The sequence below is a fragment of the Sitophilus oryzae genome, unplaced genomic scaffold (genome assembly GCF_002938485.1).
Source record: "Sitophilus oryzae breed Bouriz unplaced genomic scaffold, Soryzae_2.0 scaffold_249_pilon_pilon, whole genome shotgun sequence".
Lineage (NCBI taxonomy): Eukaryota > Metazoa > Arthropoda > Insecta > Coleoptera > Curculionidae > Sitophilus > Sitophilus oryzae.
In genome coordinates this window covers 581,283-607,371 of record NW_022146806.1, presented here as the reverse complement: position 1 = coordinate 607,371, position 26,089 = coordinate 581,283, and the positions used below count along the sequence as shown (strand labels likewise).

Here is a 26,089-nt window from a genome sequence, read left to right as displayed (position 1 = left end):
ATGACGATCGATGACATTCCTCACATAATGACATAATTTTACATAAAGAAAGAGATCTTCATTTCCAACCCAATTCTAAGGCTGTTTCGTATATTATAATTGATGCGTTGTTATTATATTTATTTGTTTTAAAAAGAGCCAATATTTGCAAAGTATAATAATTAAATAAAACTCACGATTCAACAAAAAAGGTATATTTAATCTTCAAATAAACACAACATTTTGTCTAATCGGTCTTGTACAAAAATCCAACGTCTACCGAACACGACAAAAAATCTCGACACTACGAGTAAAAAGATGGCGCCCATCAAACAACAAACCAAATAAAAATCAATCTCAATCCTGGTTAAGTGTAGAAGCGTTTAAAGGTTACTTGATGGGAAACTCGGGCCAGTAGTTGATGTGGTACCGTTGGGTACTTCCCTCAAAGAGCCTGTCCAACCAGTTGGGAAGTCCGTCCAACAGATCGCCTTGCAGAAGCACCGGGTCGGATTCAGACTCGGATTCGTCGGAGTTAAAACCTATGAAGGCGCCGCTCTCGCAGTCCTTCTCTGTCAGTTTGGTTACGTTCCTCGATACCTGTGAAAATATTTATTTATTTATATCATAGATAAAGAAAGAGATCGTTCAATTTCCCGATAATTTGTACAAAACCAGAGCCTCTCGTGACGAACCTTTGAACTCTTTGTTCTTCAGTACATCTTATTGTACGAATAATCTTATTGTACTGAACACATTGAATGTACTCTTTGTACACACGAAAATCGGCACCTAAAGCCCGACGTTGCCGACCGTGTATAGGTCGTATAATATCGAACTTAGAGATTTCGTTTAATTGCGTATCTAACACAGTTTAGATATTATATGATTAGAGATACTTTACTAGAACGTATTACATGAAAATATATTCAACTGTACAGGATGTCTCAAAAAATTTGAGTATTAGTACATATATGGCTCTTTAAACAGTACATTTTTAACAAAGTCGCCTAGCGATTTTTTGTCTATTATATATTTAACTGTTTGAAAGAGTCATATGTAATATAATATACCGAATATCTAAGTACAGACCAATTACAGTACACATAGCAACTGTATCCTACCTAGCGTTCTTTTTTTTTTTAATTCAGAGCATCAATTTGTATTAAACCGGGTGGTCCGAACTGTATTCCGGAAACTTCGGCAGCATATTCTGCAAATAAAAATAAGTCAAAAAGTTTGTATAAATGTATGTCCTAAAGTGCTTAGTTTCGAAGATACAGAGTGTAGAAGTTTTATTTTTATTTCGATTTTTTCCAAATAAATTCTGAAGTAACGTCAATATTTGGATGAAAATTGGTGTCTGGGAGCTTTTTGCCATAAGAAATTTGATTTTGATGTCAATATAACTTCTCTTTGTAGAAGGCGCCACCTACATATTTTTTAACCGGTTTGAAGAGTAATAACTTTTCGTCTGTACCTGTATAAAACTACTGAGTGAAAAAAATATACATTTACAACGTTTTTTACCTAAAAAAAGTCTCTTGGTAAAAATCGCTACAAGTATGGTTCTCGATGTATTTGGAATCGAAATTATCAATACCTGTCATTATTGACATAAATTAAACATGTCGCGTCGGCTAAATAGTTATTAGACTGAAATCATAAATTTAAAATGTTTCTATGCCAAAAGTTCAACATCAGAAACTGTTTACAAACCAATTTTTCGAAGAAAAATTTATGATTGATTTAAGTTTGCAAATTTAATGGTTATTTCCATTTTAAATATCTTGAAAACGGTTGCTCGTAGCAATTTTTACCAAGAGACGTTTTTTACGTAAAAAATACGTAAATGTATATTTTTTCATTCACTAGTTTTACACAGGTACGAACGAAAAGTTATTACTCTTCAAAACTGTAAAAACACTTATAGGTGGCGCCCCCTACAAATAGGACTCATATTAATATAAAAATAAAATTTTCCAAATCAAAAAGCTCCCAGAAACCAGAGATGCCGAACGCACTATTGGAGGACGCTGTATATGTATATCTGTCTTATCAAGAAAAAAATGAAATAAAACTTATATTTTTTGTATAACTTTATTTTAAATTTTTATTTGAAAAATAATCCTTAGTATTTTTAGAAACCAATGTAGGTACCGGGTGGCCAACTAAGAATGGACGCCGGCTGTATCTCAGAAACTACTTATCCTATAACGTTGGGAAAAAAATTCTAATAAGTAAATCGGCCAAGGGAAATCGCTGGAAATTATTTTCAAGTTCGAAAAATGTCCGCTAGGGGTCGTTTTTCTGATAACCAATCAGAAAACAGGGGTTTTCTCAAAAATATGCAGGTGGCAATATTTAAAATATCTGTTCACCTGCATATTTTTGAGAAAACCCCTGTTTTCTGATTGGTTATCAGAGAAACGCCCCCTAGCGGAAATTTTTCGAACTTAAAAATAATTTCCAGCGATTTCTCTTGGTCGATTTACTTATTCGAATTTTTTTCCCAAAGTTATATGATAAGTAGTTTCTGAGATACAGCCGGCATCCATTCTTAGTTGGCCACCCGGTACATACACTTCAATATACTTAATTATAAATAAATCTAAACGCAATTAGAAACCTTGTATATCTTAATTATATTTAAGTATCTGATAATTTCTGATATGTTTGGAACATTAAAATGGCTAATTCATTTTTTACACAATAAATATTATTCGTCCAAGTATTTTTTTAGAATAGAAATAAAATATTTGACATACTATATAGATATTATATTATTTTTCGAGACAAATAAACTATTTGTCGAGAAATACAGACTATACTAAACCATTCTCTTGGATAACCTCATCTAAATGTTTGTTCCAGGTTGTTACAGCCTTCAGAAGATTTTCACGAATCCAATCTTCCTCCTTTGCATTATAACACATTTTTCGAATTAGAACTGTGAAAGCTACTATTTTAGTCAAAAGTTCAATCCTAGTTCGGTTCGCACCCTCATCGCTTTTTAAATTTTTTAGGTCTTCTCTGAAGATGCGTAGTAGAGAGCTAATAAGAATACCAACTTCGATGTGCCCCCAGTTGTTTTTCGAACTAATTTTCTTGTGATAACATTTTAGATACTCCAAACTGACTTCGTATGGAAATGCACTTGAATAATATAAGTAATAAGCTATTTTTTTTAATTCTAGGTCTACTTCTTCAATCAGGTTATCAGGCTTGATCTTGAACAGAGGATGATCTGTTTTTCTTTCAATGATTTTGATTTGATGTTGCGTGGATTCTGTTTGGTGAATACTGTATTCAGACGCTGACCTGAACTGAAGACTACAAAAATGACAAAACATTTTTTTAACCATACTAAAAACAAAAAAATATAAGTAATTCAAAGAGAATCTAAAGAACAAAATAATATCTTCATTAGAAAACTTGAAGAAAAGTTAAAAACAAGATAAAAGAATAACGTAGTTACCTTATATGACTGTTGGATGCCAAATGATCTTCCATTTGTTTTTTTGTGAAAGATTTATTGCATGTCTTACATGTATTCATTTTTACTTTAAGGTACACAACAAATTCAAAAAGCAAACACGGGTAAGTCAGTTAATAACACAGTGAGAATACGTACGATCGCCAAGTGCTAGACAATCAAAGTTGGAGTACAAAATAATATAAATCAATATTTTTTATTTATCAATAGTCATGTTAGAGATATAAAAAAACATAATTGTCAAGAAAAATGGCCTATCCGCCAGAAATTAAAAATGTATTACTGGTTGCCTGCACAACCGCAACGTATCCGCCAGAAATTAAAAGACTTTTTCAGGCGCCATCTTTTAGTCAAGTCGAGAAGTAAGGGAATCAGACAATAGAATTGTCTGGTATGAAGAAGTACGCTTTCCGAGAATTGGGGAAATTTCGAGAAGCAGTCAATAGAGTATATAAGCCGGAGCCATCGACAACTGAGAGAGTTTTTGAAATTTGAATATACCGCGTGGAAATTGAAAATCGGACAATTTGGTGAAGGAATAGTTAGTCGTTGTGTGTTATAAGTTAGTAATTGTGTATAAAGTGAGAAAATAAATTCGTTAAGTATTTTATCGTGAGTTTAAATAGTGGACCCACGGAATCCGTAACATAATTATACAAATCTTATGACATAGCGGTTTCCACGAAAGTATATGTGATTTAGGCTATTATTATAGATAATAAATAATCAGTAATTTGCATACCTTTTATGCTGCACAAAACAGATAAGATATGACAACAAATGGATGAATAATCAAATCTTCAAAAGTAATAATAAAAACATTCTTATTAAAAATAAACTCGTATTATTTGAATTTAAACCATCTAAATTTTAAAAAAAACATATTTATATTCCAACCAAAACATAGAAAATATATATTTTCATTAGGTGAAAAAACCACTGTCCCAAGCATATATAAATATTACACTATATCGCTAGTCAGGAATAGAAATTAAAACCAGATTTTTGAGATGGAGCTATACAAAATACACAGAAGTCGGTACTTTTCGTTCAACAGCTTTGAACTACGCAAGCGTGAGAAGTAATTCTAAAGCATAGTTTACACGGGCAAGTAAATTATCGCAAGTATATGTCTGAGAGCACTTCTACCAAACTTGCATAATGTAAACAGTAGCAAAATAAAAACACTAAATCACCACAATACACCAAAACACTTTTACTTTTACACTGGACGCGCAACTACTAAAGTTTTTGGTGCAAGTGATTTTCGAAGGCGTGTTAAATAACGAAAGTTAAAATGGAGTATGTGGTCGAAAGAAGATACCATCACTTTGATTAATTTATTTGAAGGATTTCCGGAATTGTGACAAAAAAATCGAAAATTTACAGAGATAGAGCTAAAAAGCAAAAAGCAATAAAATTTATAGCTGACAAATTCAACACAACTGAGGCTGAGATTCAGCGGAAGCTACATAGTATTCGTACTCAAGCAAACCAGGCGTGGAAAAAAATTATAAAAAGAAAAAGTAAAATTGACTTCTGACATTCACAGAAAATTGTTTAAATGCTTTGGGTCATTATTTCTTATTTTTTTTTAATAACATCGCGTAAGCTCCAAGACTAGGCCTTCTGGCAATCCATTCTTTAACCCATATTCTTTTTCTAGATTTTCTTGACTGTTTGCGTAAAATTGCAACAAGAGCAGTGGATGCAGCTCTCTTTTCACGGCACGACATTTTTCTACTAAACAATATACTTGTGCAATATACACCATACCGTGTATGCGTGCATGCAATTTCTTGCTCAAAGCATATGCCTAGAAAGTACTTGTTGCAAGAAATTGCTTTAAAATTTGCTTAAATGTAAACACTATCGCAAGTTACTCTAGCAAGTTCTATCGCAATTTTCTATCCCGTGTAAACTACGCTTAAGTTTCAATCTACCACGTAAATCAATTTAGCGTCTGACTATTCGCGCCTTTGCTTATAAATTTAATCTCTGACATATTTAAACAAAAACAAGAAACGGATAGATATGATGAATATCTAAAATAAGAGGTTGAAATGATGTCATTACCAATAAAAAAATAATATACTATACGCTATTAATATTTAGAGTTTAAAATAGTGCGCGGGCAGGTGACCGCGTTCAGCGATGAAGTAGACGAATCAGATAATTTTATTTGGCGCGTGCGCACGAAAATCCTGTTGAACGAAAAGGATAAACTTATGCAAGATTGATACTCCTATTTCTTGTCTTAAGAAATAGGAATATTTGTCTCTAATATTCTTATAATATATTTGGTCCCAAGCTTTGTATTACTTAATTTAAGTATTTTATCATAAAATGACAATTATTTACTCAAAAAAAACATTAATGTGCAATCTACACTTAAGATTAGAAACTATTATAGGAGTAATTTTTAAAAATCTTATTCCACAAATACGTCTTGAAATATAAGTCAGACTAATTAATATCATTCATTTTTTATCAGATTTATTATAGAATAAAATAAAATTTTAATTTGACATCCCATCACGTGTGGCGCTAGTTTCGTACAAAATGGCGGGAAATACAGAATCATAACCCATATCTCTTTCTCTATTTAGACGTCTACATTAAGTTTACCAGTTAATGTAAAAAATATGTTTAAATCAAAGAAAAATGTTCTTACTCTTTGCACGTTCTCCTTATGTTTGGCGTGAAAAACGCAAAAATATCTTCTGTGGCCATTCAACACCAGGACGGTACCAACGCAATTTCTCGGATTGATATTCAGTTCTCGTTCTTCGAAGAGTGAGAGCTGCAGCAACTCTTTGTACCAAGAGAGACCTCTTTCAATATACATATAGGCGAAATTTAATGTCTTGTTCCTTAAACAAACAACATAATGAGTTAATTTGCAACCATTGCAAGTTTCGGGAAATCTCTTTTACAACTTTTTTAATTTACTGCATAACTTACTTTCTGTACGGCCACACGGCTTTATGAAATCGGGGAATCAACTGTTGACGCGATTGCATGTCTAAAATAAGCAAAACGGTTCTACAGCCTGGTTTCAACAGCCTAACCAATCCATTGTACTTTTCTGAACGAAGATCGTGTAAACGTAACTCTGGTTGATATGAACTATTTGTGTTATTGTTGTTGTTTCTTGAATTAGCGTTGGCTTTTTGTTTTTTAATATCCGCCTCTTCCTTTTCACTGTTCAAAAAAGTAACATAATTCAATAATACTAATAATAATACATTTAACTAATTAAATGAAATATGTATATAGTTATTCTCGCATAACTTTTTTGTTGTATTTTCTCACATAACTTTTTTGTTGGATTTCCGTATGTAAGAAGAGTACAATGCGTTTCTAATGTATTGAACAAAGAAAGAACAGTAAAAACGTTGCCAAACGTATGAAATAACCAAGAAACTGTGCATTTTTCTAAGAGACGGGGATATAGCAGATTCGTCGCGGTCGACCCAATCAGTACCGCACTGCTAAAATTCTAAGGACGGGTGTACATCATGTGTTCAGCTTCGCGATTTAATTACGTCTCGTGATACTTTATTTATTTATTTATTAACGAGTCGTGATTTTCCCTATAGCTTGTAAATTTTTTAGTGCAAGTTAGAAACACCTGCACCTTTGGAAGAAAATAAGTGGAGTTGAGTTGATGTTCGACAGTGGTCGCGCTATTAGAACTATAAATTCAAAAATCGATATCTTGAAATCCATTAGAAACAATTGATTGCAGCTTTTTTCAAAAACTTTCTTAATATTTCTGCTATATTTTCTTCGCAGACAATGTGAAAATCTTTATAAATAAAAAAGTTACATGATTGCTGAAAATTGCTATGCACTAAAAGTAAATGGATGGGTTCATTAAAATTTTTGAATGGAAAAAAAAACACGCGTCGAATTTTTCTTTATTTAAACATCTTGTAAAAAATCTGAACTTCAAAATAAAAAAAAAGTTTCAATATCTAAAGTGGTTCTTGAGTTATCGCGTGTTATGTGTTAAAAAGTCGAGTTTTTAAATTATCGGGATTACTGTAGGTTTTCTCATTATAAAAAAAATGGACACCTTAACGATATTCTTATAATTCCATTTCAGATGCTCAGAAACGTTTCTAATGATTTTATCTAGTTATGTTTTCGAAAAAAAGTCTTTTAAAAATAAGCGGTTTGCGATCGTGATTTTACTTTACTTGACAGCGAAAGGCGTACCGGAGAAATGTGGCAACGCCGCAACAGCACACCGCCGCATTTCTCTCACTCTGACTTAATAAGATCCCTATGCGATTTACTTCCACACATGTAAATACCGATCCAAAAGTAAGAGTTGCCAGCATGGTATTAGGAAATGTAATGTAATAAGTACTATATAAAAAAGGACTTACACTAGGTATGCCATTAAATAGCCAATAGCCAGAATAAATAATATTGTTCCTAGCACGGAAAATGCCGGTAATATCTGCTCTTTACCTAGACTTTCATAAACAGACTCCAAAAAGTGTGACACTCTTGTAAAGGTCTTTTTAATAAGCCCAATAGCATGTTCATCAAAAAGATCCTAAAAAAATTGTCTTTACCCAATCAATCATAACAATTCATAAACAGTACTTACAGTAACATAAGCCTCATATGACAGAGACTCTGTTGCTTTCAATAACTGAGCGATGCTTTCAACCAGCTTGGCTCCTGTATTATTTAATTTACTTTCAATTTCCCACTTTGCCGGCATCCACTCATACCTTACCAATGAAGTATCTCGTCGCCAAAACACTACAATCCTCAAAAGTGGCTCTATTGCTTCACCATCTAAAATTAATAATAAGTTTTTTCTGTTAAATGAAAAATTATAATCCTCTTACTAGGAGTTAGAGCATTTATAAATGAAGCTTGCTTCTTGTGATAAATATATGCAAATCTGACTCTTTCAACATTATAAGGGAATTTTAAAGCATATTCCATAAAAGACTGTCTGTGGGGATCATGTACAGAAGATTCATCAGTAACCAATACAACACATAATCTTTTTCTGGGTTTGTTCCACTCACATGGACATAAACCTTCTAAAACATTCTAAAAAAAATAAATTTATTTCTACTATACTTTATAACACAAATTTACTAAATACCTGAGAAGATAGCCTAGGTAAAGCAAGGTATTGATTGGAAGAAATAATATTGTGAAGGGTAGATGTAGGTATATCTTTTATTGTTATGCTGGCCATGGGAGAAGAAATATTTTCATTAAATAATAATATTGTATCCATATCAGGTGGTACTTGAAATTGTGAGTGAATTTCATCTGAATCGGCAATGCTTAAAATGTTCACTTTCATTATTAGTATTTTATATCTATTAATATAAGTACTTACCCAAAGGCAACTCTAGGGCGAAAATGATAGGCAGTGACTAAATAGCGTAATTTAATATTTTGTTTTGAAGGTAATATTAAACCTCGTACCCTATTATCTTTCCAACCATCTAAAAATCCTTCTAAATTTTCTTCATTTAGCCTGGGAATAAGTTTATAAGGAAATTTACTCTTGATGAATTCTTAAATATAAAAAAAATTATAATTTACTGAAAAAGTTTTATAATACATCCTTACCTATAATTTTTCCAGCATTTGTGATAGTTTCTTTGTAGACATAAACATTTCCATCCAACAGCAAAACCAAACAAGGTAACGCATGAACATTTAAACGTCTACTTAAATTAGGTTCGCGTGTTGAGTGAACAGTAGCAAACTCAATTCCTAAAGGTTCTAAATTATCCACTAATTTTCTAAAGTATGGTGCTGATTGTAAACAAGGAAAACACCAATCAGTGTAGAAAAATAACACGTAAGGAACCTTCTCACTTTTTGGTACAATTTTTTTATCATATTGTCTAAAAAGTATTAATATCAGTCAAGTTGTTTTTAAGTGACATATAAGTAAGTACTTTGAAGTTATAGATAACTTGTGAAAAAACATAATATCGTTTTCTTGAAAATTGAAATGTGCACCACTGTGTACAAACAAATCATCAAATGGGTGCTGTGTAAAATATGATTGGCGCTCAGGTCTCTTGTAAAAGTCATCCTCCGTTATACCTTTCTTATCATATAATGATCTTCTGTCTGAATCAGACAAGAGCTCATAAGCCTGAGTTATCTCAATGAAACGGTCCTCAGCATTGGAAGACTTTGATTTGTCTGGATGCCTACAGTTTTAAGATTGTATATTAGAATATAAATTTACCTGAACAACTTCTACCAAGAAGCCCACTGTTCAAACCTTTGTGTACCTAAAAAACTATTACTAAAAATACTTCTTACCATCGTTTCGCCAACTGTTTATAAGCTTGTTTAATCTCTTGCTGAGAAGCCTTTCTATGAACCCCTAAAATTTCGTAGGGGTTACCTAATTCTGATAATACACCAATAAATAAATAAAATATCAAACAAATCTGAAGCACAACCCGTTTTAATACCCATGTCATTTTTTACAAAAACACACGTACTAAGAATTAACCATAAATAATTTACTAAATGTTTATTTTAAAACTAGGGCACGAATAAAGACATTATTGATTTTTCTGTCTATATACGAGAATGAATCAAAAAATTACTTTTTTAAGAAGTTCCATTTTATCACGTGATCCCGATCTGACATGACTAATGTCAAAACTTACATTCAGCCATTGAAGATATTTCAACTCTTCTTAGTGATGTGGAAGTAGTTCTAATAAGTAGTTCTAATGTACATAGAAAAAATTGCTTTCTTGCAAAAAAATTACAACTTTATTATCAATATTTTTACCGTAATAAACTGACTTAAGGGTATACCGACTTAAGTGTCTTTTTTACACATATATCTGAAATTGTTATACCATAAAGTACTCGATACTTCGCGTTATAGAAAAATTTCGATATTTTTCGACATCACTAGTATTGCGTTGCCAAACTTTATGAATTCCCTAGCCCGATTTTTTCTAGTTTAGTTACTTTAAATTAAATTTACGTTTTTCTTGTATTTTTAAATCATACAATATAAATGTTTAAAAAAAACTTGGAAAAAACTGATTAATATCCTCTGATATCTTTTATGAAAGGAATAATTTTATTTGCCGGTATTGGCTAAACTGGTATTTCGAAAATTACCGAATGTCATATGTTATTTGACTTTGATGATGATTTTTTAATTGAGAAAATTACATATAACTCCTTTAGATTTTTTATTATATACAAAGTGTGGATTAATCATTAATATATATTAGTGAACAATATAATAATTTGTGCTTAGTAGAAGCAGCTGAATAATTTTAAAGCATATATTGCTCCTCGTGATAAATATCCATATTAACACCTAAAATTAAGTATCTTCATATACCATGTCCTCCCCAATATATATAGAGGAAGAACTGGGTCGAAAATGGGATAAATGTTTATCAGATTCTGTCATAAAATTTGGTAAGCTCTAAAGAACTTCTCCATAATTATTGACCTGTTATGTCATCACTAAAAACAGCAATGGCTTTCAATTTAAACCTATCTTCTTGAATTTCAGGAGGTGGAATAGTACTAGGATCAGTGTTCTCACTGCTGTTTTTCAAAAGAAAAAGGTGGCCCATTCTTATGGGTGGTGGATTTGGTATAGGTATGGCATATGCAAATTGTGAAAAAGACCTTAATGCTACGATACGTAGTTGTGAATTGGTTTCTTCAAATTTTCAGAAAAAATAATAACACTGCCTCTTAGTGCATATGTTACTAACTTATTTCCTGTAAATTTTATGTAGCATGTATATATATTTTATATTATAGTTATCACTTTGTTTTTTTTAATGACTACATTGTCTACAGTTTACTTAGGATTGTGAAAAAATTTACAGTAAAAAGAAACCAATGCTAAAAATGAAATTACAACTTGTTCATATTTGGCAATTAGATATAATAAATATTTACACCAGTTATACTTGGTATATTCTATTAATAATAAAGTCCTTTACATTTAAATTATATTTTAACATACACAAAATAAAAAAAATATAGTCTAGTATTAATAAAAAATGTGCATAGAAAAGAATAAAAGGCTCAGCTTTGAATTCTCATCTTGTGCAATAGATTTTTTTAAATCTCTTCCAACACTACAACTATACAATTATTAGTGTAGGGGTAAATCATTTATAAATTTTAGATCAAATACTGGATAAGGAAAAAAAATTCACAAAATTTATCAATGAAATAACTTTCAAAACATGATTTATCCATCAACACTAACTTTTCACATAAATACAAAAAATGTATATTAAAAGGTTATCGATAATTTCAGGTAAAATAACTTATTAGCTTTTCAATCTCAAACACTAGCTAGAGCAGTCTGTTATCCTTTGAAACAGCATCCATTTATTCAAGGTAATTATTTAAAAATTAAAAATTGCACTTTTTTACATTCGAGACATATTTTGACTAATTGAACACGAAAAAAATTGATAATTTTACAAAACTTACTAACATTGACATTTAAGTGCTTTGCTCATTCTATTTAGATTCACACTATTCCTGAATTTATTATATTGATCTAAGCTTAATTGAAAAGCAAACAGAAACTTAATTTTACACAATATAATTTTTACTTTATATATATAACAATTACTAAACTATCACAAGCAATTTATTAGATGTTATCAAGAAGTTGAATAAGGAAATCAAGACTAGTGTTCTTACATATAAAATAATAAATCCTAGACTCTAGTAATGCAAAAAAGAAGAAAATTAACTAGATATTTAATAAACTTCCTCAGTTTGCTTTAACATGTACCATGCTTAAATACAATTTAGGTTTCTGGTCTAAATATATATAATTATGATAATGGGTTAAAGTTATTATATTTATTGTTATATCTTACAGATTAAATTAACAATTTCAATTAAATTTACCCCCCAAAAAGGTTTTATGTAAAATAGTTTTGTCTGAAACTATTCAGTTTTTCTTTTTAGAATTATAACAAAATTTATAGTAACTCTAACCTTATTAACTTTAAATTATAAAATAAGATCAATTAAGCTTACACATATTAGTTTAACGCATTCCAGATTTAGAATGGGCTATTAACCATTGTAATGTGATGTCAATGTTATCTTTTTCCTTGCAAGAAATTGAATAACAACATATTTCGCGGTCTTGTATTGCTGATAAATTCCTGAAATGAAAAGTTTTATAAAAGCGTTAAATATGCATTAGCCGTTCGATATAAATCCACTTACATTCTTTCAATTAGACCATTCTCATCTAAAGCTTGAGGCTTATCACGTTTATTTCCCAAAACGAGTACTGGAATACCAGCTAGTTGAGGTTTATCTAAAAGATTGTGCAGTTCATTTCTCGATGCCTCTATTTTATCAGGATCAGCTGCATCCACCATATACCTGTAATAAAAAAACATTACAAAATATAAACAACAAAGTAAAGTTAGATATACTGACACTATGGCATTAACACCTCTACAGTATCTTTCCCACATAGATCTAAATCTGGGTTGTCCTCCAATATCCCAAACTTTAATAGTAACATTTCCTTTGGTAATTTTCCTCATATTAAAGCCTACTGTCGGTATCATATCTTCACTGAATTGCCCTGACTAAAAGTTATTTATTATCATTTCTTTAATTATCTCATATTTTTATTAAATAATGATTTATTGTGTAATTAGAGTCTTATCGACATAAAGAGAAATTGTTTTAAGATTTTAGTTCAATTAAAAACCTAAATGTATACATTAAAATATGTAGGTTTCTCAAAGTATATAAGCAACCTTGTGAATTCTTAAGACTAGAGTCCAAATATTACGAAAGCACTTACAGCAATAACATTAACAAAAGTCGTTTTTCCTGAATATTGTAATCCTACCAATGTTAATTCCATTTCTTCTTTCCAAAACAAGCTTCTAAACCAATCTAATATTCTATTCATAAGAGCCAACATCTTACTAAAATTTATAACAACTTCTGTACTTTATTTTCAAATAACAATTAGTGCAGTTTATATTATCATATAAATAGACTTTTTATAATTTCATGAATAACTTCTACTATTGCTAATAGATTAAAAAACCTTCAAAATTGCTTGAAAACAGCAAAACAAATTTCTCAGCTGTCATCAATGAACAAAAACGTAAAGTAAAGCTGTCAGTGTCAAACTGTCATAAAATTAGATTTTCTTCTTTTTTTAAATTAATTTAAAGGCGTAAGCTACTAGGACTATCCGGCCTGACAGTTGGGTACTATCCTCGGTTGGGTGTGCATCAATGCTGAAATAGAATCCATCTTAAGCAGGCCTGAGTATAATTATTGGTCTGATCCAGAGATATGGAAGGTCTGATCTCAGACCAGTCTCAGACTATTGAGCCATGATTAAATAGAAAGATCAGAATAAAGAAAATAATTACAAAGACCCTTGACTAACAGTCAGCCGTGAGCGGATCAAGGTGAGCGGATAACCTTTTAAAGACACCAGCAGTTTCTAGTAGCTCAGGCTTTATATTCATTTAAAAAAAGAAGAAGATTAAAGAATTAACCAACTTCTCACTTCTCAAAGTTTTTAAAAACTCTGAAAGCCTGCATTTGATACATGCTTTTTTAATTTAATTTATTGTTTAATTGTGAAATTCTATAAAATGGAAGTTGAAACAGATTGCGAATCAAAACGCATTCTCTGTCGTTTTAAATCAGAGACTGGTCAAATAGCTGGAGATGTTATGGATTTACCTTTGCAATGCACTTTAAAACAACTGAATCTTATATGTAATGCTGTTATTCAGAACGCAGAAAATGCTTCATATACATTTTTTATAAACGATAAAGAAATAAAGGAGAACTTGGAAAAATCAATATCTTCAAATGAAATTAACATTGAGAGCGTCGTCGATATAATTTATCAGCAGCAAGCCGTTTTTAAAGTCCGGGCTATTACACGATGTACAGCCTCAATGCCAGGCCATTCCGAAGCTGTTATTTCAGTTAACTTCTCGCCAGATGGAAAGCACTTAGCTAGCGGGTCAGGTATATATATCATTATTTTCCAATTTTACATTATCTTTTTGATTGTTAATATAATTTTTAGGTGATACTACTGTACGTTTCTGGGATATCGAAACACAAACACCTTACCATACATGTAAAGGACATAAAAACTGGGTCTTATGTATAGCTTGGTCACCTGATAGTAGTAAATTAGCATCTGCTTGTAAAGATGGTAAAATTATATTGTGGAACCCTAAAACAGGCAGTCAAGTAGGTAAAACAATGATGGGCCATAAACAATGGGTTACATCTTTAAGTTGGGAACCATATCATAAAAACACGGAATGTAGGTGAGTAGGTAATTATATTAATATGCATTTTACCTTTACTTTGATTTTAAAAGGCAAATATTTACTATAGGGTTTTCTGAATGCTTAAAATTCTGTTTCTTAAAATTTCAGATATTTTGTGAGTTCATCTAAGGACTGTAATCTAAGAATATGGGATTCAGTACTATGCACTACTGTTCGAACTTTAGCAGGTCACACCAAAGGTGTCACAGTTGTAAAGTGGGGTGGTGCAGGCCTGATTTATTCAGCTTCTCAAGATAGATCAGTTAAAGTATGGCGGGCAGAGGATGGAGTATTATGCAGATCATTAGAAGGGCATGGTCATTGGGTATGCATTCTCACTATACTGGGTGTTGCTTTTAAGTAGTTAACAATTTTTTTTAGGTAAATACACTCGCTCTAAGTACCGATTATATTTTAAGAATAGGTGCTTTTGATCCTGTCAAAGACTCAAATAAAGATACCTACACACTTGATAAAAGGAAATCAAAGGAATTTGCTTTGAAGAGATATAAAGAAATAACAGATTTATTTGGTGAAAGGTAAATGTAAAAATTGTTATTTTTATGTAATTTAAGGTGTTAATATTTACCTATAACTGCAAGGTATATGCCTATATTTTTTTTAGGTTGGTGTCGGGGTCAGATGATTTTACATTATTTCTATGGGATCCCGAAAAAGATAAAAAACCTATTAACCGCTTACACGGTCATATTCAACCAGTGAATGATGTAAAATTTTCGCCAAATGGTAGAATTATTGCGTCTGCGTCGTTCGATAAGTCTATTAAACTATGGGATTCAAAAACAGGTATCATTATTATATATTGTTGTGTGTAACAATGATTATATCTTTTTGATTTTATAGGAAAATTTATAGGAGTTTTACGTGGGCACGTTCAGGCGGTTTATATGGTAGCTTTTAGTGCAGACTCGCGCCTGATGGTGAGCGGTAGTGCCGACTCAACTTTAAAATTGTGGAATTTGGATGGAATGAAGCTTCAAGGAGACTTGCCGGGACATGCTGATGAAGTTTATGCAGTGGACTGGAGCAGTGATGGCCGTAATGTAGCAAGTGGAGGAAAAGATAAAGTACTAAAATTGTGGCAATACTGATTTACAGTTGTTATGAAGGTTTTCATACATCATCGTACATATAGCATAACAGTGATAAACGGTAAGACGAAAGTTATAAATTTCAAAAACATTTTTTATACCAGATAAGCCAAATGAACAAATTTATGTTCAAAGTTAACTCTATTGAATCTTTTTATAAGATTTTTTACCATATTTGGAAAACTTGTTTTAATATGTATGAAAATTATTTATACCTTCATGGTTAATAATAAAATATATTATTTTTAATAAACTTTTAATTTATTTTTCACTACCTATATAAACTTTAGTTATAATATTATTTACCTGTGATGATAGTAGAGTGGCGTCTTAAAAAAAATCGAAGCAATATTTTTAGATATTGACCTCCCTACAATAATGACACGAGCCGCCACTGGTCATTATATTTCGAAAGCTGCATAGGAAAGATGTTTCAAAAGCCGACTTAAGACTTGAAATTTAAGTAATTTCCAAAATGGTTTGTGATTTATGTCTGTTCTCAAATAGAAAAAGAATTATGTCATTAAAAAAGAGGCTTAATTAAATCTTTTAAATTATTTAAGTATTTTTAGAAATGATATTAAGTCAGAATTTTCATATATTTTTGTGATAAATTTTTAACAGCGGCATTTACTTTTGAACTGTCAAGCGGCAGCAGATCGCTACCGCCACGCTTTTTTAAAACACCCTCTATATTAAAAAAAAATGTGTATCATAACATTGCTTAAAACTTTCTATTTATAAGGTGACCAACTATTTTTTGTTCAAAAAGTACACTTTGCAAGTATTTCATAGGTGAAAAAAAAGGAGAAAAAACGATAAAAACTTTATTTCTTTTAAAAACATATTTTTCTTCGGAGTGGATTTTTTTGCTAAATGAGGATGTTTGTCTAATAATGTAGCCACATCTGAACAACTTTCATTTTACATATTAAATTTGACTGTTAAGACGGCAGATAATATTTTTACAGAAAGTACTTCTCACTGCTCCAATAATCATTCCACAGTGAACATACCCTTTCAACAGCAGCATTAGTGCTTGGACAACATAAGGAAATTTCTATTAAAACTTTTAAATTTTCATGTGGGATAATATTATATGTTCTACTCTAAAATGCTGAAAGATTTCTACCCATCTTTTGTCAAGTTCTATTTTCTCATCGTTCCATTTCTTCAATTTTTCTTCATTTAACTATAAATTTACTCTTCAAATTTCTTCAAAGAGAAAATTGTCATTAATAACAATATCTTTTACTTCCTTCATTACAAATTTGACTGCTGAAGAAACTTCTTTCCATTCAATTTTACTATTTAGAAGGGTCCATTTCAAACAATTTAATGCTCTAAAGTTCACTATCCATTCTTCGATATATTCATAGCAAATTTTATAAAAAATTTTAACTTCTTTCAATACAAATGAGTATAAAATTATACAAATGAGTACTTTCAGAGTACAGGATTTGAAAAGAGTATGGTTTGCGAAAAAAGAGTACAAAACTCAGTAAATGAGTATAGTTGGTCACCTTACTATTTAGCATATTTTCATAAATCTGAAAAACCAAACCTAATAAAAAAAACTAATAAAAACTTATTAGGTTTATTCTTAATTCTTATTAAAATTAGGAAAACAATCCAAATTGACAATATAAATAATTAAGTTCATATAATATTAAATTATTATTAAACAAGAAATTTAGCTTTTAATCAATTTTTGAATAGGTCTTTGCAATGGGTGCGCTAGCAACTTTCCAGTACATCTTTGCATTCTTCTCAAGTCTCTGCCTACAGGAAAAAAGTATGCTGTTCCTTTCTTATCCAAATTTTGCAGGACGTCAAATATTTTACCACAATGATTGCTTATTTCAACAGGTTCGTGTGTCATTAAAACATCGCAAGTAAAAAATGGATTATTAAGTAACTCGGTAATCTTATCTGTCATCGTCACCTTCGGTAACGTATAAGATCTTCCATAAAAAATGATCGCCCTTAATACATGGGAAGGGTGAATTTCTGAAGTAAATTGTTGCGGAATATCATCCTCCATTATTATGTTGAATACTGTATTTAAATCAAATATGTCCTCGGTTTCACATTCTTTAATTTTATTTAAGCAATCATTCAATTTTCTTGCATCATGTGTTGGAGATAACAGTAACTGAGCGTTACTTTCATTCATCGCTATGATACCAAACTGATGAAAAGGGTTTATATTCAGTTTTAGCTTAATAAATATGCTTACAGCTCTTTTAAGCATACTGAGTGGGGTGTATTTTTGGTTGTTGGCTAAAAACGGACTATAATTTTCATCTTGTGCTTTGTCTATAACTAAAAATATTCGTTCCGGGGTATTTATGTTTGGCAAACTGTAACCTGTAACAATAGAATTGCCTTCTCGCTTTTCTAATACATCAAACTCTTTTAGATATTCTTGTTCGTCATTGGAACTTGATGTGGCAGATTTAACCTGAATTGGTCTCTTTACGGAGTCGGTTTTTGGTAAGTCCTTATCCACCGATAATTCTTCCATTGATTTATTCAAATTCTGCTGTTCCTTTTTATCTCCACTGGTTTCCGAAGGTTCATCGCGACCTTCTACTTGTATTGGGATTATTCGCTCTTTTTGAAAGGACATTATTATACTAAGGTTCTTGTTTTAACACGTGTTTTAAAAATGCAACACTATTTTATTTGTTGATAATCTTAATTAACTTAATTAACCATAAATAACTATAAATAACAATTTTAACCTAAAAAATGGCTAAGATAAGAAAAGCTAAGAATGTTCATTTGCATATCTGATTCAAGTATATTCAACTCTGATAGAGTATATTCCATAGACATGTCCAATGTATTTCATATCGATCTATTAGAATACGATAATACCTACCATCTCTATCGGAACATTTGAACTAAGCGGTTTTACAACGTTGTCACCGTTTAAATATTCTCGCCTTTTCTATTATTTTAAATTGGATAATCTAATAATTTGATAGAAACAGAGGCAAAATACTTTTTTACATTAAAATATTTATATAAAGCGTAAAATAAATTATGTAAAAGGATTGGCTTCTAAAAATAAAAAGTGTTTCTATTTCTCTGTAAAGATATTTAATTATATACAGGGTTGTTCACCACATACGACATGAGTATGTAGCTAAACGATTAGATTTTTACAAAGTTTTGGGTTCGTTGAAGGACTATTGGAGCTACAATTTAAAAATATTTTTACAAGATACAGAGTGTCCCAAATAAGTAAAAAATATTCTAGTTGTATTTTTTTAAATGGAACACCCTGTATATTATTCTATTTTTAGATTCTACGATTAAAATAAAGGTAAATTTGATTAACCTTACCGTTTTTGAAATATTTTCAATTTTATAAAATTGCAATAAAAATTTTAAGGCTTTATTTCTCCAAGGGTGTCAAAGTTTTTAATACTAAATATTTAATGAAGATTATTAATTGATCAGATCAATATCTGTTAACTCTAAATGTGTTGAAAATCTATCTAATTGTGTTGCAATAATAAAAATTTTACTACCTTATACAGAGTGTCCAAAAATTTATATTAAATATATTTACTAGCTTTAAACGGCAATAACTTGTTTAATTTAAATGGAACACCCTATATATTTTACGTGAATCAGATGCACAATGTAGTCCTATCAAATTGTATTATACCATTTTTTACCCATCTCTTCAAGTTTTCGTAGAAAATGCATTTTCTTATAATTTAGATCTCATTTATCACTATACCTATGGAATATTGACATTTCAGGTTTTTTTAAAGCAAACATATATGTACAAAATGTACAGGTGGTAAATATTGCAAGCCCACTGGTATACAAAAAAAAAACTATTTAAATCTTTGTAAAAGAGTATAGGTACGTATATTAAATATACCAACATTATTTCCGACCAAAAATTAGTTAATTACATACTTTTAAATTGTTTTAAATAATAAAGTATTCTAAATAAATGTGAATTAGGCTCAGAAATCAATATAATAATAAGTTATGAAAATGAACGTCTCTGTTTTTTTAAATAAGCATTCGTCAAAAAATGAAATCAAATTTACAAGGTGTTACTTTTTACCACACTGTGTAATACACACACAAAATTCAGTTTTTAGTATTTGGAGCAATTATTATAAATCAATGTAAACAGTCAATTAATGTAGTTTGAATACTGAGATCATATTAATTGGTCCTCTTTAACAAAAAATATTTAAACAGTTTTTTTATTTTTCAATGAATTAAGCGAACTATATCGACACAATTAGTATCTGTACTTTTTAAAAATTTCTTACATCTTTAAAAATAATCTAAAATGTCAATATTCCATGGGTATAGTGATAAATGAGGTCTAAATTATAAGAAAATGCATTTTCTGCGAAAACTTAAAGATATAGGTAAAAAATGGTATAATACAATTTGATAGACAATTACATTGTGCATTTGATTCACGTAAAATATATAGGGTGTTCCATTTAAATTAAACAAGTTATTGCAGTTTAAAGCTAGTAATTATTTAATATAAATTTTTGGACACTCTGTATAAGGTAATCTTCAGTAAATATTTAGTATTAAAAACTTAGATGCCCTTGGAGAAATGAGGCCTTGAAATTTTTACTGCAATTTCATAAAATTGAAAATATTTCAAAAACGAGAATTTACCTTTATTTTAATCGTAGAATCTAAAAATAGAATAATATACAGGGAGTTCCATTTAAAAAAAATACAACTAGAATATTTTTTACTTATTTGGGACACACTGTATCTTGTAAAAATATTTTTAAATTGTAGTTCTAATAGTCCTTCAACGAACCCAAAACTTACAATTTGTAAAAATCTAATCGTTTAGCTACAATACTCCGTGTCGTATGCGGTGAACAACCCTGTATAGAGTGGACTAAAATCATCTAGTTTATTTAAAAACGGTTGATGTGATGTGAATATATTCAAATTACGTTTTATAGATATTAGAATGATAAAAAAGCTCCAAGATTTTATTCAACCACCTGGCGAAAAAACAAACGTATGTATATTGATTACTACATAAATAACATTCAAAATACAGAAAATAACACATATACTACGTGGACACATAACTTTATTGAGATTATACACCTTACATTATTAAATTTTAAAGAATCGATAAAAAAATAGTACCATCTCTTCCCAACTTTCAATTTTTGATTGATTCTCCAGTATTTTTTTCTTAATTTGTATCACAACCACCACGAAAACAGCAGTTTCTGATATAGTTTAATATAGATTAAACAGATATACAATGTGATCGAAAAGGTTTTTAAACAGACGTGCTTTATATACTGAAAAAAAACCGTCTGATTATAAAACTTTTTGAATCTACGGTATTTCGGTAACGTATTTTAAATACATATATGATTTTTAAGTGATATCTATAGACGTAAATATCTCATAAAATATATAACTTATATATAAAATATAAGGTTAAATATACATATATTTTTTTTGTAAATTGTTTAGTTTGGCATATACATTCATGCATATTACATTGGGTTTTTATTTGCACAACAAAGAATTTTCTATTTCTTTTTAACTTGTAAGCTACGAACGACATTAAAAAACGCTTAAAATATATTAAATAATCAACACTTTCCTTAATATATTTAATCTAAGAACTAAATAGGTACGTGTTAAACGACATGAGTATGTGCGTAAACTACATATTTTTTGGCTTTAAGTAGACAGACTTACTTAGTATTAGTAGGAAAAAAGACGTTACACGAGCATGAGATGCTTAAATAAATACGTTAAATTAAGAGAACACAGCATAAAATGGTACTCTACACGCGAATAGAACATTTGTTATAAACCAAATGAAGTTTAAATACCTACATAACAATACAAAGCCATCTATCGACCTTTCTCCTTTTATATTATTACAAAATAATCAGTCTAAAGGAGAACGAAATATAATATTAGCATCTAATAACAGTATGGCACATAGACAGAGAAACCCTAAATATATAAGATTCAAAAATTTGGACACATCAAGTACCTAAGCATGAGGATAATCTATTGAATGTTTTACTTATCTAAACAAATATATTTACACATTAACAGTGGCATTCATTAATTAGAAAAATAAATATGGTGATGCAGGAAAAGCATTTAAAGGTACTTATTTGCTTGATTTGTACGAATTAAGGTACATTTATAGAGAGCAACTTTTGAGTATCAGCGAACTGAGATTTCTAAGTACTTGTACGAAGTAAAACTGGCACGATAAAATATAAAATAAAGTATCAAAGCCTATATAGAGCTAAATAGATATTATTACTATTAGGCTGAAATTTGTAGAACTAATATTGAGCGAGAGAACATTACTGATTGAAAAAAAGCTTTTAATGAAATTGAAAATCCTAATCTAGTAATATGTAATGTATGCGTATGTATAGTTTAAAAACTGACACAAAAACCATCCTAATAAACCTAGTTAGGTATTAAATTTATTAGGCGGAACTGTGAAGATATAATATTGAGTGACAGAACATTATTGATTGTAAAAATTATCTTGAAAAGGCGAATCTAGTACTTATCTAGAATCTAGTATTATAATATATGACTTAAAACTGACACAAAAAATATTAAAGTATAAATCCAGCCTAACAGGCAGGGTTCGGTATTAAATCTATTAGGCTGAAAACTGAAGAATATTGAGCGAGAGAACATTGCTGAATGAAAAAAGCCTTTAATCAATGTAAAAAATGCAAATCTAGTCTAGTATGACTGAAAACTGACACAAAAACATTTTAAAGTGTAAAACCATCCTAATAACCCTGGTTAGGTATTACATTTATTAAGCTAAACCGTGAAAAGATAACATTGATCGAGATAACATTACTGATTGAAAAAAAGGCTTTTCATGAGACTAAAAATGCCAACCTAGTAATAGTATGATTTAAAACAGGCAGTAAAACATTTTAAAGTATAAAACCGCCCTAATAAACCCAGTTAGGCATTTAATCTATTAGGCTGAACTGCAAAGAAATAATATTGAATAAAGAAAAATTACTGACTGAAATAAAAGCTTTTAACAAAACTGAAAAGGCGAATCTAGTACTAGTATGACTTAAAACAGAAACGAAAAATATTAAAGTATAAAACCAGCCTAATAGGCAGGGTTGGGTATTAAATCTATTAGGCTGAAAACTCAGAAAAACTAATATTGAGCGAGAACGTTACTGATTGAAAATAAAAACCTTAAATGACGCTGTAAATGCGACTTTTAAGCCTTGTATCGATTGTTTCTGTTCATTGAAAAGGCCAAAATCAAGCCGATGAAAAGCCCAAAGACTTTTACGCCCAAAATGGCTCCGAAAACGCAGAAAATAACGGTGAGGCTGTTCAGGATATTCTCTTTGATCAGGACGTAGCAGCCTTTTTCGTAGATCACTCCGAAATCGAGGTCGTTGCCTATTTTTATGTTCTGAGTGGCGGCGAGGCAAGTGGATTCGGCAATGTTTTCGCGGCAACAGCTGGTCGGTATGTTGAATTTGGTCAGCTTGGTGGTGATGCCCATGTTGATCTCCTTGTTGCGCACCCAGTCGGCAGGGTTATCAGCGCCACAACAATACATCTATGGACAAAAAATAGTTATATACTTAGGTTATATACTATAAATCAGCATTTCTTTCTTTAAAATATTATGCAATAGTTGGGAAAACAAAATATGTAATAAATTAAAACAATAATTAAAGAATAAATAAAATAAAGCTCTTTTCAAACCCAAGGAAAAATTTGTAGTAATAATATAAAATGTAGAACCTATTACTTACCTTAGATTGAATGGTATCAAACATTTCCCTGATATTCTTGTCGGTATCGTATATTTCTTGAACGGTACGTTTTACGTGGGCGTGAGTAAATTCATCCAAATTCTGACGATTGATATAGATCCACACACCAGAAGCTACTTCCACGACTATAACGATCAGCAGCAAGGAGAATGACTGCAACAATAGCATATATTTAAATATTTCGTGGATCTAATATGTAAATCTTTACTTACCACAACAAGAGCCCAGCGAATTTCCTTCGAGACACTGTAAATGCCTAAAACGGAAAGGAGTACAAGCAGGAGGGCTACTATCAAGTAGATTACAGTAGCGATCATGAAATCATTCTGTTGTTGCGTAAAGTGAAGTGGTACAGAAGGGTCCAGGAGAATCCAAACGATCACACCTACACCAGCGATTCCAAATAACTGGAAAAACAAATTTTTAGTCAAATTAATAATTAAAAAAATGTTTCAAACTGTGTATAATATGTTTTGGAATATGTCCTGTCCAAAAGTAAATTTTTTGTCTTTTCTTGAATGTTTTCTGTCATAATATTATAATGTCTCGCTGGACAGACTATACATGTGTTATTTTTAGTTCCTTTATTCCTTATCAAATTGAGTTAAAAGAATTACTAAAGGCTGTCCAATGAGAGGATACCTAACAGTGACAGACGTTGTCTGTAATCAAAGTCTGTAATTTTAATTTATGGATAAATAGAACTTTCAGTCGTTTTTTGGATATTGTCTGTAGAAATCTCCCCTGACTCTTCGGACAAACTTTATCCTATACATTTGAAATGAAAGATGGTAATAATTAAATAAAGTACATCCAAAGATGCAAGGAATATTTCGATAGACGACATTCTCTACTCTTTTCTGCATAATTATGTTGTTTTTGTATAGACGTGTTTTGTATAATATTAGAAATGTTAGAAATAATATATATTAGAAAGAGTACAATATTGTATATATATAGTATGTATATTGTATATTTCTTACTAGCCAAATTCTAAATAAATAAATAAAATTTTATGAGTACCTATTAACAGCTTTTATTAGAACATATTATATTGCTTAAAAACAAGCATTAAAGATTAATAAAGATAAAAATAGTAATAAAAAATACCTATAATAGTTTAAATTAGGTAAATAATTAAAAGAATAGGAAATCCTTGTGATTTACAGATATTTCGAAATATCTATACTATTATCAGAAAATAGAAAATTTTATCTAAAAATAAAACTTTATAAACCTAAATTAAAATGTTATAGACCCCAATTTGTTCTATTTTTAATTTGAATACAATCTCTCTTACAATTTACTCCATATATTTTTTTAAGTTTATCCTATCAATTTAAGGCACTGCTAAAATTTGATTTTATTCATTTTTAGTAGCTAGGTAATTATTAATAGAGAATTTTATAAAAAATACCGTAAAAGCAAGGTACATTCATGTTTACGAATAATAACTTTGAAATGAGATAATATCCATTTTCTATAAATATCAATATGATTCAATTTGGCGTGGGTACAAATCATTATTTCTTTTTTAATTAATAACATTTTTGTTTAGATCATACGTTTTCAAAAGCCTCTGCATGGACATTAATGAATCAAATAAATATAATAATCACTCAATTGATATTAAAAATTTGATCATTTAAAAAGACTCGTTTAATATTAAAAAATGTCCTTTGTTTACAAAAAAATATGCATTTGTTTGCAAGTTATTGATTAAACTGCCTTCCAGTGCATCCAAAATGGCCCCTATAAATTGTTATTTAAAAGGCACTCACCAGAAATATCACATTTAAGAAAATGAAGAGAAATTTCATACAGGAATAACAACCCATCTTCGAGATTTCCTTTGGCACGATTAAATTCGAGATTATTTAAATTCGTTTCAGTCACATTAAACGCACATCGACACAAAACCTTCGGACCTCTAGCGCGACTGTTGACTGTTTTTCTTTTCTGATTTCTGATCATCTTCTGAGTCGTGGTTGGTGAATCGGAAGAAATGGGCGGAGCCTGCGCTCTTATTCAAAATTTTGGTTCAGATTACATCTCGAATATAAACCTTATTAGATAATGTCACACTTTTTCCATTTTATCGAATAACAACAAATACATATTTAATATATTTACGGCCGTAATTTGATTGTACGTTGATAAAAACTTCATTTTCATTCATAAAATAAACTATTGCAGCTTTCGCTCCACTACAATGCGCATGTCACGATCCCGGAGCTTTGCTAATGTCATTTTTATTCGTGTTGCGCGCTGTGACCTTGATAGATCGCA

General features: G+C 30.2%; 7 protein-coding genes across 8 annotated transcripts; 2 read left to right on the top strand and 5 right to left on the bottom strand.

Annotated features, from left to right (window-relative positions):
• Positions 1-178: 178 nt before the first annotated feature.
• LOC115884427 (dnaJ homolog subfamily C member 16) lies at positions 179-10,182 on the bottom strand. The gene is made up of 11 exons (XM_030902993.1): positions 9,803-10,182; positions 9,427-9,687; positions 9,092-9,372; positions 8,856-9,036; positions 8,613-8,799; positions 8,347-8,557; positions 8,100-8,293; positions 7,873-8,045; positions 6,440-6,679; positions 6,150-6,348; positions 179-579 (listed from the first exon to the last, which is right to left on the bottom strand). The coding sequence occupies exons 1-11, from the start codon at positions 9,964-9,966 to the stop codon at positions 370-372; spliced, it is 2,301 nt and encodes a 766-aa protein (XP_030758853.1). The 5' UTR covers positions 9,967-10,182; the 3' UTR covers positions 179-369.
• Positions 2,522-3,687, bottom strand: LOC115884428. 2 transcript variants are annotated; one of them, XM_030902994.1, is made up of 2 exons: positions 3,458-3,687; positions 2,522-3,345 (listed from the first exon to the last, which is right to left on the bottom strand). In XM_030902994.1, the coding sequence occupies exons 1-2, from the start codon at positions 3,535-3,537 to the stop codon at positions 2,805-2,807; spliced, it is 621 nt and encodes a 206-aa protein (XP_030758854.1). In that variant the 5' UTR covers positions 3,538-3,687; the 3' UTR covers positions 2,522-2,804. The 2 variants fall into 2 exon arrangements, with proteins under 2 accessions (XP_030758854.1, XP_030758855.1); XM_030902995.1 differs by having other exon boundaries at positions 2,522-3,312.
• Positions 10,183-10,509: 327 nt separating the features above from the next.
• Positions 10,510-11,439, top strand: LOC115884431 (MICOS complex subunit Mic10-like). Its single transcript, XM_030902998.1, has 2 exons — positions 10,510-10,936; positions 11,034-11,439. Exons 1-2 carry the CDS (start codon positions 10,858-10,860, stop codon positions 11,207-11,209), a joined length of 255 nt encoding a protein of 84 aa, XP_030758858.1. The 5' UTR covers positions 10,510-10,857; the 3' UTR covers positions 11,210-11,439.
• Positions 11,440-11,441: 2 nt separating this feature from the next.
• LOC115884430 (ADP-ribosylation factor-like protein 8) lies at positions 11,442-13,645 on the bottom strand. The gene is made up of 4 exons (XM_030902997.1): positions 13,329-13,645; positions 12,953-13,107; positions 12,734-12,895; positions 11,442-12,669 (listed from the first exon to the last, which is right to left on the bottom strand). The coding sequence occupies exons 1-4, from the start codon at positions 13,449-13,451 to the stop codon at positions 12,549-12,551; spliced, it is 561 nt and encodes a 186-aa protein (XP_030758857.1). The 5' UTR covers positions 13,452-13,645; the 3' UTR covers positions 11,442-12,548.
• Positions 13,646-14,083: 438 nt separating this feature from the next.
• LOC115884450 (notchless protein homolog 1) lies at positions 14,084-16,150 on the top strand. The gene is made up of 6 exons (XM_030903040.1): positions 14,084-14,527; positions 14,589-14,838; positions 14,950-15,166; positions 15,223-15,380; positions 15,467-15,648; positions 15,706-16,150. Exons 1-6 carry the CDS (start codon positions 14,143-14,145, stop codon positions 15,951-15,953), a joined length of 1,440 nt encoding a protein of 479 aa, XP_030758900.1. The 5' UTR covers positions 14,084-14,142; the 3' UTR covers positions 15,954-16,150.
• Positions 16,151-17,534: 1,384 nt separating this feature from the next.
• On the bottom strand, positions 17,535-18,755 carry LOC115884449 (BRISC and BRCA1-A complex member 1-like). Its single transcript, XM_030903039.1, has one exon. The coding sequence runs from the start codon at positions 18,583-18,585 to the stop codon at positions 17,647-17,649; it is 939 nt and encodes a 312-aa protein (XP_030758899.1). The 5' UTR covers positions 18,586-18,755; the 3' UTR covers positions 17,535-17,646.
• Positions 18,756-21,046: 2,291 nt separating this feature from the next.
• LOC115884464 (CD151 antigen-like) lies at positions 21,047-25,786 on the bottom strand. Its single transcript, XM_030903057.1, has 4 exons — positions 25,582-25,786; positions 24,013-24,207; positions 23,780-23,953; positions 21,047-23,580 (listed from the first exon to the last, which is right to left on the bottom strand). The coding sequence occupies exons 1-4, from the start codon at positions 25,636-25,638 to the stop codon at positions 23,230-23,232; spliced, it is 777 nt and encodes a 258-aa protein (XP_030758917.1). The 5' UTR covers positions 25,639-25,786; the 3' UTR covers positions 21,047-23,229.
• Positions 25,787-26,089: the final 303 nt, after the last annotated feature.

Excerpts from the sequence above, each read along its gene's own strand:
- LOC115884430 (XM_030902997.1), bottom strand. The coding sequence starts at position 13,451 with ATGTTGGCTCTTATGAATAGAATATTAGATTGGTTTAGAAGCTTGTTT. Across the intron at positions 12,896-12,952 it reads AGAGGTGTTAATGCCATAGT|GTATATGGTGGATGCAGCTG; the intron begins GTCAGTATATCT and ends TTTTTATTACAG. Across the intron at positions 12,670-12,733 it reads AATGGTCTAATTGAAAGAAT|GAATTTATCAGCAATACAAG; the intron begins GTAAGTGGATTT and ends TTTTCATTTCAG.
- LOC115884449 (XM_030903039.1), bottom strand. The coding sequence starts at position 18,585 with ATGTCCTTTCAAAAAGAGCGAATAATCCCAATACAAGTAGAAGGTCGC.
- LOC115884428 (XM_030902994.1), bottom strand. The coding sequence starts at position 3,537 with ATGAATACATGTAAGACATGCAATAAATCTTTCACAAAAAAACAAATG. Across the intron at positions 3,346-3,457 it reads GCATCCAACAGTCATATAAG|TATGGTTAAAAAAATGTTTT; the intron begins GTAACTACGTTA and ends TTTTGTTTTTAG.
- LOC115884431 (XM_030902998.1), top strand. The coding sequence starts at position 10,858 with ATGTCCTCCCCAATATATATAGAGGAAGAACTGGGTCGAAAATGGGAT. Across the intron at positions 10,937-11,033 it reads AGATTCTGTCATAAAATTTG|GAGGTGGAATAGTACTAGGA; the intron begins GTAAGCTCTAAA and ends CTTGAATTTCAG.
- LOC115884427 (XM_030902993.1), bottom strand. The coding sequence starts at position 9,966 with ATGACATGGGTATTAAAACGGGTTGTGCTTCAGATTTGTTTGATATTT. Across the intron at positions 8,558-8,612 it reads TACCTAGGCTATCTTCTCAG|AATGTTTTAGAAGGTTTATG; the intron begins GTATTTAGTAAA and ends TATTTTTTTTAG. Across the intron at positions 8,294-8,346 it reads TATAAATGCTCTAACTCCTA|ATGGTGAAGCAATAGAGCCA; the intron begins GTAAGAGGATTA and ends TATTAATTTTAG.
- LOC115884450 (XM_030903040.1), top strand. The coding sequence starts at position 14,143 with ATGGAAGTTGAAACAGATTGCGAATCAAAACGCATTCTCTGTCGTTTT. Across the intron at positions 15,167-15,222 it reads TAGAAGGGCATGGTCATTGG|GTAAATACACTCGCTCTAAG; the intron begins GTATGCATTCTC and ends AATTTTTTTTAG. Across the intron at positions 15,381-15,466 it reads ACAGATTTATTTGGTGAAAG|GTTGGTGTCGGGGTCAGATG; the intron begins GTAAATGTAAAA and ends TATTTTTTTTAG.
- LOC115884464 (XM_030903057.1), bottom strand. The coding sequence starts at position 25,638 with ATGGGTTGTTATTCCTGTATGAAATTTCTCTTCATTTTCTTAAATGTG. Across the intron at positions 24,208-25,581 it reads TCTTAAATGTGATATTTCTG|TTATTTGGAATCGCTGGTGT; the intron begins GTGAGTGCCTTT and ends TTGTTTTTCCAG. Across the intron at positions 23,954-24,012 it reads TTCGCTGGGCTCTTGTTGTG|TCATTCTCCTTGCTGCTGAT; the intron begins GTAAGTAAAGAT and ends CTATTGTTGCAG.